At 33.9% G+C, this 13,503-nt stretch overlaps 1 protein-coding gene across 8 annotated transcripts in view; it reads right to left on the reverse strand.

Moving 5' to 3' along the window:
* PPFIA2 (PTPRF interacting protein alpha 2) overlaps positions 1-13,503 on the reverse strand; it is a 432,283-nt gene that overhangs the window by 170,149 nt on the left and 248,631 nt on the right. For all 8 annotated transcript variants that reach the window (XM_069491029.1, XM_069491033.1, XM_069491031.1 and 5 more), the window contains one exon: positions 7,294-7,395. In XM_069491029.1, coding sequence (XP_069347130.1) covers positions 7,294-7,395 — 102 coding nt within the window. The remainder of the gene's footprint in view (positions 1-7,293; positions 7,396-13,503) is intronic.

Genomic DNA, 13,503 nt, shown 5'->3' on the forward strand with positions numbered 1-13,503 from the left:
TATAGTAGAAGTCACATTTTGTGACTTCTGAATCTAAGTCCTAACAGGATGGGCAGCCTCCACCTGGGGGTGACTGGAACATTTGTTCTTAAATCCCTGAGCTATCATCTAAGAAGTCTGACTACTATGAGAACACTGTGCTGGAGAGGCCATAAATAGGTTCTCTTGTGGAAAGTCCCAGTTGAGCCTGTCTGTCCTTCAGCTATTCCAACCCCAGTGCCAGGCAAATCTTTCTGCTCCCAGATACTTGAGTCACCCCCTGCAAATGGTGTGCTAGGGCTGGTCTACTCATGCTTTGAGAGCTGATTGTTAATTTTCAAGAATTTTCTGATCTGATTATTGAACATAGTCATTAAAACTAAAACTATATAAGCTTATAATTAAATAAAATATTTTTAAAAGATAATAAACATTCTAAATGCATTAATTCTTAATTGTTTTACTGTATCTATTATCTACGCTCCTCAGTTTGTTTACTTGTAGTGTATCCGGAAGGTAGAAATACCATGTAACAGTTCATTACTGTGAATCTTTTCCCAACTCTGCATTCAGTGACGTCATATTGGTAGCTTGAAATCAGCCATGATGGGAGTACAGTATTTACACCAGGGAAATTAGCAAGTAAAAAGCACTATAGACTGGTGCTTTTTATTTTATTTTTCTGATAAAAGAAATCATTTACCAGTACATCATTGTTGCTAGCCATCAAGTCATCCCAGCTGAGACCTCAAGTATTATGGAGCAGAGAAGGTCCATCCCCACTGTTCCCTTTCTTAATTCCTGGCCCACAGAAGTCTATAAGCATAGTAAAATGTTGTTTTGTGCCATTAAATTTTTGAGTGGTTTGTTATGATGCAGTAGGTAATCAGAAAACCTTCCTTAAAAGGACCTGCAACTATTTAGCAGGGTAACAATACTGAGGAAAAGAGAATACCAAAATTTCCTGAATATTAGCTCTTAGCTAGGACTAAGTCTTGGGTACCCACTATAGAAGAGGCTTTCAATAATCTGGTGGACAAAATGATTTACCTTGTTGATATCAGCCTATTTCCCTGGCCACCACAGCATTTTCTCAATGGGCAAAAAGAGTGACCGTGGTTTCAGGGGTAGGAGTTATTCATTGACCTGACAAAATGGACTTCTCGTGATTAAGGTTGATAGGATTGCCACTGCTACTGAACAGCCAAGTTGCTAGCTACAGCCATCAAACTTCAGCCCTTGACATGACACAGAACACATGGAGATCAGCTATATTCACCTTGAAACAAGACTATGACATCAAATCCCTTTTATAAAGGAGAAGGTAGCTGTCTTACTCTCACTTTAATAAACACCTCTTCTGGATGTGAATTTTCCTTCTCTAATAGCCATACTTCTGCTAGCCACACTATCTTATTTGCTTACAGTAATGTTATCATACACAATATTACTTCTAGCCAAAAAACTCACTTAGCAGTGAGAGAGTAATGCAATTTGATAGATGCTGCTAGGAGTCCCTGGTATTATCACACTATCACATTATTCAGAAATAGCTGATTCTGTAAGACGGGTAAATGACTTAAGAAAGACTGCTTTAATTTAAGCTGGGAGGTCACACGTTGCTAGTTTGGATGCTATTATCCTAGAATTAGGATATGCTCAGAATTAGTGATGGAAGTAAGGTACAGTTTCTTTCCTATAATTCATAGAGGTCCATATCTGTAGGTCCAGGAATTAAGATTTAGAATTGGAATTTATAATTGCCACGTAGGACCTTGTGACTAGTGGGGAAAGAAGATCTTTCTTTTTTTTGTTGTATCATATTCATTCATATATATATGAATATGAATAAATTATTCTCCATTTTTTGTTTTTTTTAAACTCTTACCATATTTTAAATTGTATTGTAGTGGAGATTTGACATTTGTGACTGCTCAAAATATTTTGAACATATCCTCCTTTATTTGATAGTTCCCTACATTCTGAATCCTACCTTCCCAGTATAGTATCCAAGAAACATTTCTTGGGCATATTTACCACTAGGTGGCAGACATGTGATTTAATCAGTCAACCAGAACCACCCACATGGGATTGAGTCCAGGGAGGTTGGAGGAGGAAAAAGGCTGGGCAGGGGATCCATTTTGACCCATGTAGGGGCAGAGGCTGCACGTTTTGGGGACTGGGGGTGTAAGAAAAACTTAGAAAGCTATGAAATGTGGTTCTAGAAACTGCCTGGAAACTCAGTTTAGAGATTTCTTCTATGTCTCAATTAATCTCTTCTTGATTAAAACAGCCAAGCTGTACTCTATTTTGTGCAATTACAAACTGTCATCTACATAATAATAAAAACAAAATGTGTTTTTATTAGCATAAACAAACCCCCTAAGGGCTGAACAATTTCACTTATCCTCAATACCCAGGAAAACATTCTACATAATATATAGTTAATACTTGAATTAATGATAATTATAAATTATTTAGACTGGAGAATGTGGCCCAAAATGTTCTCATCTAGCATTTATCTATGGCCTAATTTAAGGTTACAAATGAAGGTAAATAAAAACACAAAAGGAAGAACTTATCTAAGATACTACTAATAATCAACTGGTTATACATACACAAAGCTACAACGTTACTCTAATATTTAATAATTATTACAGAAGGTGTAGATGGCACTGTCTTTGGTATACTCAAAGGATTGCAGGGACTATGTGAATGGCCATGAATCCTATATTAGAATTTACTTTAAAAGACCACAGCCTGTATAGGTATATACACATATATAATATACATACATATATAAACACACACACTTTCACACACAGCATACATCGCTGGGAATTTTTTGGACTAAATTTTTGCCTTGAAAGACAAGATGGCTTATGTAATCTAAATCCTTTATTTTACTATGATATTGCAAGGGTTTCTAAAACTATTTACCTTCCTATTAGAACTGAATTCAACATAATTTTGTGTGCAATTATTTTCAATTAGAAATGGCATTCAAGTGGAAATATATTCTGCCCCATAGACTGATTTGGCTGTTATAATATGGTCACATAGCACAACATTAACATCTGGAAATGAAAACCTATAAATTGGTTGCTTTCATGCTCAGCCCACTCAATATCCTTTACTTTCAAATATAGTTTAAATCCTCTATATTTTTTATGTACATGTTTGATTATGACATTGAAATAGCTGTTTGGAGGACACACGTCCTATCTTACTCACTCTTGTATTGCATTTATCAAGTCCTATCATAGCACTTTCATAAATAAGTATACATGCACATATATGTACCATCTTCATCTGCTTTCAACTGCGAGAGTCTTTTCTCAACTGAATAGTATTTTCTACTCATTGAGGAAATATGTTTGAAGGATATTATGAACTTGTGGAGGCAGAGATCAAGAATGGGAAATTTTTCTTTAGTAATGGCAGGTGTCTTATTATACCTCAACATCTATCAAGAAAATTCGTTTGGCTCAAAAGTAAGTGCATGATAAGGAATGTTTCAAATGCAATTAAGTCTTTCTCTTTTAGTTTATGACCCATGAGATTAAATTACAGCATTATTATTTATAACTGAAATTAACACTGGCTCTCAAAACCATAACTTCTTTTTCAAAGTCATACAGTAGTTACATTCTAAAACATTATCAACAATATAAACTATTCTTTGGGATCTTCAGCAGTAAAAACAGTTGAAACAATTCTAACAACAACGTTCTCCACTCTGACATGAACAGGTAGTAAATACATTAAAATTACCAGCTTTTCTCTACCTTTTTAATTCAGATAATTTTTCCAAAACATAAGTTTTATTGATCAATTTGAATTGAAATAGCATCAGAAATGAGTTATTTTCTACAAATAAAACTTGGCTAAGCATAGTCAAAGGAGTTTCAGGAAAAAAAATTTTGTTTCAACATTTTCCTATATTTTTATCAATATGAAAATATTAAACAGAAAGCCTGTTTGTATACTGTAATTTTTGAAATTTTTATTTGCATATAGTCACAAATATTTAATAATATTATGATGATTTTCTTTGGATACCCTCAATCTAATTACTCAAGCCAGCTGGATTTAAGAGCAAGTCTAGTGATGACTTCAGTTTCTTTCATTCACTCATATTTTGGGGCTGGGAATCAGGTGTTTCTGTAGTGACAAAGTGATACCTGGCTAACTGTCAGCTCTGACATCAGAATACGACCTAGCACATTACTTTCCACACAATAGAAATAAGGTAAACTAGGAGTGAATTACAAAAATTTGGACAAACTCTGCTCTTTCTTAAATATAATCCATCTGTATCACTTGTGTTCTGTGGGTGATATAGAAATACAATTTCTTAAATACATAGTCTGTGGTTAAGTTGAAGAGCAGACTCCCTGGGTGTCACTCATAAGCCATGTGGCCTGTGGGAAGTTACTTCCTCAGATTCTCATGAATTAATTGGGGATAATGAGATTGCTGTGAGGATAAAGTGAGTTAAACATCTAAAACATTTAGAAAAATAGAACTTAAATAATGTTAGCTATATATTACCATTATTATTACTCTATGTATTAGATAAATTTCATTCAAGTCCCACCAAATCTTTTATTTTCTGTTTTGGGAGAAGGTATAATTCATTCAAATATCATTATGCAGAAGAACTTTTTCTGATCTGTTGTTTTTGATGTTACTCAAAATTAATGCAAGTGACCCTACTCAATCATGATTTCTCTTTATGAACTGTCTTTTTGTGTTATCTCAATTTATGCACATATGCTAACTACTCAATATAGAGACAGCCACAAGTTTATCAGAACACTGGAAATTGGAGTGCTCAATTCTACTTTAAATTTGCTCACAAATAATACCAGTCAAATTTTCTTTAGGTGTGAGAAAGAAATACTAGTTTGTTGTTTCCTCCCCATGACCAATAAGTAGGTGTTTATAGCAAGAAGAAAACAACATGTAGGAAGAGAAACAACTATATAAATTTATGAAAACTGTTAGGTTTAGCAACATTTATTGAGGCATTTGGGGGGAGGAGAGAAGATATATCTGATTTTCAGCCCTAGATATTTTGGGGGGTAGTGGGTGGAGGAGGGTGAAAGGTGATTATGTAACTTAAGAAGTTGTTATATAATCAATACTTTGCACAAGGGAGTTTCATAAATCTGTTTTTCTTGATATAATCAACAAAAAAATCCTCCACATCACTACTTTAAGGAAGGTAGAAAAATATTTCCCAGCCTTATTCACATTTTCAAAAAATAACTATTATTCATGTTTAAAGTCGATGGCTTCAATTTCTGTTATCCCAAAGAAATTTTTTATCATTCTCACTTTGAAATCCTGAGATTTCAGGATCCTTGTATTTCAAGTCTAGTTTGCCTTGCTTCCTTCACAACTCAAGGCTCCTTTACAGGTGCATTATCCACAGGTACATCTGGTTTGGATGCTGTTGCCAAATCTAGTTCTCCAAAATTAGTCACAATTAAGAAGGAGTAACACACTTCATACTGCAGGGGTCTGACTCTTAAGCAATGTTTCCTCTAAGCTCTAGTAAATCCTTGAGTTCCTTCATGGGTGTGACTTGAGTAAGCATGCTGATAGCCTCAGGGCTGGGGGCACGGGCTCTAGATTTAGACTACATTATCTTGTCTTTCAAACACCTTCCCTGCTGTTTACTGTCTAACTTCAGGAAACATATCTGACCTTTTCTGTCTGTAAAATGAAAATAATTATAATATCTCCTTCATAGAGGTATAGAAAGCAGTAAAGGGGCTATAAGAAAAAAAAAGGCTATGTAAAGGAGAAATACATACACAGCTAATAAAGGAGTGTCCAGTGCATTTTAAATGTGAGGATTAGTTGGAAATCTATCCAGAGCTTTTTATTTCCCTCCATTCTCAGCTTCCTGCTCCTACTTTTACATTTGGCTGTATGGCATTACATCTGGGAATGTAGTCTAAAGTATCAAAATATAAAATAGTGAAATAGAGAAGAATAAATCTCATGGCAGAAATATATTTTAAAGTTGCAAGGAAATACAGTGTTAAGTTAAAAAATCAAGGGTGGGAAAAATATATAGAGGGAGAGAGAAACAGAAAAAATTCATCTGACACCAGATAATGTGATCTAAACTGTCCTTGTTATGCCTAATTTGAGGCAATCCATGTGACTGGTTTATCAAAATCTCAAAGAAAACCAATGCATTGTATGCACATATGTGAATTCTCTTTACCATAAAATAAGACCCTGATGAATGAGGACATAAACTGAGTTTGATCATATAACCATTATGCATGCAATTCTATTTCTCATTAGTGTCACAAGCTCACAGTTTGTGGAGCTGTTATTTCTGTATTACTCTCTAAGACCAAGCATAAAGTGAATAGGCCAGTAACTATACCTTATTTTTCCAGCATTAATCTGTTAAAGCTATAACACTTAGAATATTTTTCACCTACTTAATAATTAAATTGGACTTATATCCACACAAAAGTGGTTTTTCTCTACTTTCTTTTAGTAGAGAAACTACAATCATTTATGGGTAACATGGCATTTTACATATTTTGTGAAATTTAGTGATTTTGTTTTTGAACTAGAAAACATAGCATCTTCAATCAAATTCTGAACTTTAATGTTACATGGCATGTCATGTGATTGATAAAATGCATGAGTTTCTAAGAGGAGAATGTAGCAACAAATTTCATGAGTTTCATGAAATTAGCATATCAGAACTAGAAGTTCCCTGGGAGATTTTCTAAACTATAAAGGTATGCCTCTTTTAGTTGGCAGAGATCTGCATCAGCAGTTTTCCATTTTTAACACTTTTTTTTCTTTTTCAAATAAATCTTTTGCTGGGATGAGGTGAGGACCAAACCCAGGCCACTCTGTCATAGCACCCCATAATTTAAATTCTTCCTCCCCTCTCTCACCTCTTCTCCCTTGCCTGTTTCCAGCCTCTGAGGAATTCCTCCTCTCCCCAATACAACCTTTTGAAAGTTTGAAACCCATTATTGAAATCCAGCCCTCCTTTTTAAAGTCACATAAAGTAAAGGCCAGAAGGAATAAGAACATTCTCTAAAGCAACATGGTGATTTAGTAGACTATAATTTAGGTTTCCTGTCTTTTTGTTTTGAGTTTTGTAGTATACCCTCCTTATTTTAAGTAACTGACTATGAGTTCATATCTGCTTAAAATGTTCCAAAAGTTTTAAAATGCTTATATTTTCTTTTTTTATATATAGTAGATATAAGGCACTGAACTACATATGGAATTAATTCCAAAAGGAGGCTGCTTTGTACTTACTCTTGTGTTATTTCTTTCAGCTTTAAGTTCAGATATTTCTTCTTCCTTTTCAAGAAGTTGTTCCCTGCAGGCATTTAATTCTTTTGTCAATGCAGCAAATTCCTGGAAAAGTAATAAAAATATTTGAAGATTTATACAATATATAAAAGCAAGAATAAAATCAAAATATAAATTTCTGAATGAAAATAGGAAAAAAATGGCCTAGTTGGTTGGTCAATATTTATTGCTGTGTTTGAGGATCTTGATTCCATTGTTAACAAATGCTAATTCATAATTTTTATCATATGTATTTTATTATAATATGCTGATTAGATGGGTATATAAAATACATTTCAAGATATATCATATACATCACCCTGATCTTAACATTAGTATGATAAATTATTGCTAGAATGATTTAAGTTTGGCTAATTTGTGAACAACTCCAAAAATCTTACACTTTTATTCATATACTGTAATGTTCAGAGTACAGTATATCATCAAACCAATAACACAAAACCCTGCTAAAAGTGCTATTTAGAGATTAAGAAGTTTATTTATTTGTTAATAAGATGAAGAAAGAGAATCTACCTATCTTTTACAAGATAATAAACATGTCTAAAATTTGATAACATTACCTAAGATTTTCTTATTAATTTATGTATTAGTCTTTCTGAAAGGTAAGCTCCATGTGGGTAGAGACTTTGATATGTTCAATGTCTAAGACATAGTGTGTGCTGAAATAGTATTTATTTTTAATAAATGAAAATGGGTCATATTGTTAACAAAAAATTGAGGGTTCTGGAGTAAACCTGTTCTCAAGTGGTTAATGATACTGGAGGAATCTTCAATGGCTTTCTTCTCCAAAATGAGATCAGGGCTCATAGGATTTTTTTTTTTTTTAACCAATAGTTGAATAGTTTAGACACAGAAAAGATTATTTAATTAGAAGATCAAAATTTAAAAAATGCTGAATGAAGTGACAAAAAACAAAACCTAATGAAACTATTCTGCTACTCTAACTTACAAATATTTAATTTTTAAACAATAATAAACAGATCCATATTATTATTAAATTTTTTATAGTGATTCTTAGTAGTAAAATTGATGCTTATCAAATATTTAAATACTTGGGAAAACTTAGCTCCAGGCTGAGAGGGCACTCAGATCAAAAAGAAAAAAGAATGGGGGAGACAGGTTTGGTTAACCTAACCTCTACAAAGACAAATTTAGTGGAAAGTACATGAATATGATGATTATGCAAAGCTGAGAAAGGTTTGGGGTTTATATTCTTGTTTGCTTCAAGCCATTTATTTTGCTTAGTTTCTTTAAAAGTCTTCAGCCCAAGTGGGTACTTCAAAGACCTCAGAGTAGACTTTAGGACTTAGACTCTAGATGAAAGAGTTCATTGTTACATTTTGTCTGACATTACAGATAAATGTTTTCTCCTCTGATTGCTGCCTTCTTAAATGTTGTTGATACTCTGAGCATATTATTTAGGTGGAGAATAGAAATAAGCAACAAGTAGAAAACAATAATGTTTTTCTCTGAAAAATGAAACTTTCTTCATATACTGCATAGTTTTGATGGAGAAAAGAAGTGACATAAAGTTTCTGTATTATGTATTATTAAAATACAGGCATTTAAAAATAACCTTATATTCATATATTTCATAGTATTGACTAAGACAAAGCATAAATCAAATCTGTACATTTAACGTCATACTAATTACAAAAAACATTTATCTGTGTCTATCTTTCTGGAGACTTAGCTTGCTATCTATAGGGAAAAAAAAAGACTAGAAAGATTTCAGAATTTTAACATTAGATATCTCCACGTGGTGAAATTATGATTTATTTTTAGTGTGTGGCTTCTTCCCATGTATTTCTACCATCAAAACTCTCTATAATGGAGAATGTGCTTTTGTGCTTAGAGAATAAGAGAAAATATAAATCTATAAGTGCTTTGACACAATCACATATTTAAAAGGAGAGGGCAGAAATTAGTGAAGATGCTACTGGCGACAGATGACTTGGCCTTTTTTGTCATCATGGCACTGATTCTGAGCAGGCTGGTTAGTGGCTCCATGTATTAGGATGAGTCTTACATTTATCAACCTCCCAACAGATATAAGGCACTATTTTTACATTTATTATTTCACTTAGCTCTTTAAATACCTAGGGGGGGAATGTCATTCCTATCTTATGGCTGAGGAAACTGACAAACTGTGGGTTTGAGTTCATAAAGCTCAAAAGCCAGGGCATGAGTTACACTGAGCATCATTCTCCAGACTGAAAGTCTAGTGCTTTCTACTGTATCATTTTGGACCTAGTTGTTCATTGGGTTTATGTGCTTTAGATTTGGAGTACATTTTGCAGTGCCCCCTCATCTGAAGCATCAAATAACTATACTATAATCATTTTGCATGACCCCGCTTGATTAGTCCAATGAGAGAGTAGGGAATTAGTAGGCCCAAGGGTATTCCTTTCATACAAGTCAACAAGTATTAGACAAGTGTGTCCTACGTATCTGGGACTGCAATAGATGCAGATACTCCACATGGAGTTATTCACCAAACATTATCACAATTTTCCTCTGAGAGTTCTCTTTTTTGTATCTACTTCTCCATTCTTACGGTCATCATGAACTGAGTCTTCCATCATCTTATAACAATAACAGCAAAGATAGTCAACATTGATTGAGCCCTTACAACCTACCAGGTACTCTGCTAAGAAATTCATATTGATTATATCAATAATTCCAGTAAACACACTGTAAGGAACTACTAAAATCTCACTGAGGCCTAAAGAAGTTAAGTAATTTGCCCAAAGCTACACACTTAGTCCAATGGTGGAGCCGGGCTTTGAGAAGCCAGGCAATCAATCTCATACGGGGTGATTACAAACGGGTTGTTCTTTTCCTCCTGACCACAAGCTTTCTCCTTCTAATTTGTCCATCAATCTTTGTAAAAATTACATCTTTCCCAAGCTAATGAAACTTTCAGAGATTCCTACTCCCAAACACATCAAATTTAAACCAACTTTAACTTTTAAAATTCAAATCATCCAAAACATGGCCCTTTCACTATTATTCAGCTTTATTACTTAAAGAATATTAGCAGCTACCACATTGAGCAGGTGGTACTTTGTTTTTCTATGCCCTAAGCTAAGCATTTTACATGAATTATTTCATCTATTCCCTATTTTTCAGATGAGGAGACTGAAACCCATCAGGATGAATGACTTGCTCAAGGTCACACAGTAAAAAATGACCCGTCCTGATTTCTAAACTTTTAAATTTCTCAGCACTGCTTTCTTCTGCATGAAAATGAAAAATCTCTCAGCAAATTTCTCGACTATACTAAATTTATCATCCCTCTAACTATGTATCCATCCATACAACATTTATTGAGCACCTACTGTATATTAGACCCTCTGCTAGGTTCTGAAGGTATAAAGAGCTTAGATACAGTTACACTTGACTCAGAACTTTCAGAATTCACATTTGAGGCTCATCAGAAATTTTCATCATTATCAAGCACTCAAAACCCATCACCAAAGTGCCACGCACAGAGTAATACTAGCTTCCACCCTTGGAAATACTGTTGATTTAGAGATGACTCTGCTCCTCGTTCTTAGAAGGTCTGTCTTCTGCACCTACTGCCACAGATTTCTCTTTTCTGTTTCCATTTCCACTTTTCTGTTTTATCATTCCTCTTTTTTTCTGTTTTTTTCATGTACTATCCCTTATGCCTGGAATACTCTGGCCCATCTTCCCTGCCTAGTTCCTTTTTTAAAGCACCAGTTTGCCTTGTTAACTCTCTGTGATACCTAATTGTATTGTTTTTATAACGATCGGATTACATGTTTATCTCTTTCAAATAAACACTATGATCATTTAAGGAAAAGTTGTTATCTTATTTATTTTTATATCCTCAGGTCTTAGTACAGTCAGGAAAATTGAGTAGCACTCAATAAATCCTTGCTGTAAAGAAAAATAAATGGCTTGCTTTCCCTAAACTTTTGACTTTAATAAAAAAATTATTTTGAAAAGGTATTATCAGAGTTCTTTCTCTTCTTGAGTGAGATGATTATAATTTGCTTAATATATAACAGATTTGATTTTTTTTTACTTTGTGGCTGTTGTTTTTGTCTATTTTTGAAAATATTGTCTATATTCTACATAACAATGGCATTATTGTCTGCCATGTTTTATTGCATGTATATAAAGTGATACAGTGATTATCTGAAAACTGCTAATTTCAACAAAGTATTCAGAAAAACTTCTATTATCCTGGTAGTTTCTGCAAAGAGGTTTGCAGAATGTCTCCAAGTTAGGAATAGGCCAGCTCTAGCACTAAAGCTCATTATCATGAAAGCATACTGTTGTGATATAAATATTTGTACTGGATGCAAAGAGGTTGAATGAATGGGAGCGTGTGTACCTGAGAAAAAAGGAATGAAGAGGAAGGCATAATGAAAATATTTTCTATTCCTTAGTGCTTAGGGCCTATTGCTGTGAATAATTCATGCATTCAGATTTATCATCTGCTCATTGGATACATCAAATTGGTCTTATTCATTCTCAAAGTTAAAATATATATTTAACCAATATGTTATTTCTCTAGTCTATCATTGCTCACACTATGTTCATAGAGGAGTTTTTTTTCCACAAGATTCCCAGAAAAAAAAATCCATTGGGAACAACCTACATTCCCATCTATAGGAAACTGGATGAATTAAATATAGTAAATGCATGTGACAGAATATTGTACAAAGGGCAGAATAAATAGGTTAGATCTTGGTGTAACAACAGGCAAAGATTTCAAAAATATAATTTTGATTGAAAAAAGTAAGAAATAGAACACAATGTATAACAAGAGTATTATCAGACACTGAAAGCAGTGAAGGATGACTATTAGAAGAAAACTTCACTCACACTTCACCATATCCGAATTAAAAGGAGTCTATAGAAAAAGCTAAGTTTGCTTTGAATCACTGAGACAGGAGGAACAGATCAGTTCCCAGCCACCAAGCATATTTAACAACTTTTCAGACCAGTTATTTTGTTCCCCAAACATAGTCTGCCAATTCTTACTTTTCCCAAGGAGCAAAATGACTTTCCCCACTCTGTATTTTTTTTCCTGGAATTTTAAAGAGTGGTCAGGATCTAGAACACACAGCGCCATAAAAGTACCCTCAGACCAAAGGGAGTGGTTCCTTGTTCTTTCTTAGCTTGTCCTCATGCACATCACACACACATTCATATGAACACTTTCTATTTAGGGGACACTGTTCTAAGGGCTGGGAAAATGACTGTAAAGAAACAAGTTGAAGTCCCTCCTCTTGATATGTTTATATGCATTCAAGCATTTACCACTCAAACTACTTTTGCTCTGAAGTGAATCTTTTCTCACTACATCAATCCCTCTCAATACTAGTTCAACTCATAATATAGAGCATTAGTTCCTTTTTTAAAAAAAGAAGGAAATAAAATAACTTTTTTTCTGCTAGCATTTTGAAGTTATCATTTCTTATACACTAATACAAGTCATCTAATTTCTGTGCACTTCTAATTTTTTAAGTTACAGGTCTCTTAAATTACATAAAATTTAAAGTTCCTCAATTTTAGCTAAGTTCCCAATTGTTACTTTTTTTTCTTCCCCCCACCGCCAGCTTGCCCCAATCCTTTTCTTAAACTATACTTTCTTGAATAATAATAATATGTTAGGGACAATTGTTAGGAATTTTACATCTATTATTTCATTAATTCATTATGGCAGCCTTATTATTGCCAGAACATAGATGAGAAAGCTTGGATAAAAGAGCTTAAGTAATTCTAGCAGGGCCCATTCTAGTATATGGCACTGTCAGAGCTGGTACCAACATCCCCTACAGATCCCTGAGCAAAAGTAACCTGCCTTTGTTTCCTGACTGTGGTTTCACTCTTGTGTGCTGGCATCTGAGCTGAGAATGAGCTTGAGTAATTCAGGTATCTGAGCTGCTAATAATCTCAAAGATAGGCCTTAAGTCAATGGGTTATTCTCAATCAGTTTAATGCAAAGAAGCTTCTCTTCTTTTGATTCCTACATGTGTTATCTCCAAAGTGAAAAATACAGGGGCAAAGTATAGATTCACTCAATTCTTGTGCCTACTTACATTCTATAAGAGTAACCTGGGCAGGAGATGAAAGAGAATGCAGATTCAGAACTTCCTCTGGCATCTTTCCTTT

The sequence above is a fragment of the Eulemur rufifrons genome, chromosome 16, assembly GCF_041146395.1.
Source record: "Eulemur rufifrons isolate Redbay chromosome 16, OSU_ERuf_1, whole genome shotgun sequence".
NCBI classification, from domain to species: Eukaryota; Metazoa; Chordata; class Mammalia; order Primates; family Lemuridae; genus Eulemur; species Eulemur rufifrons.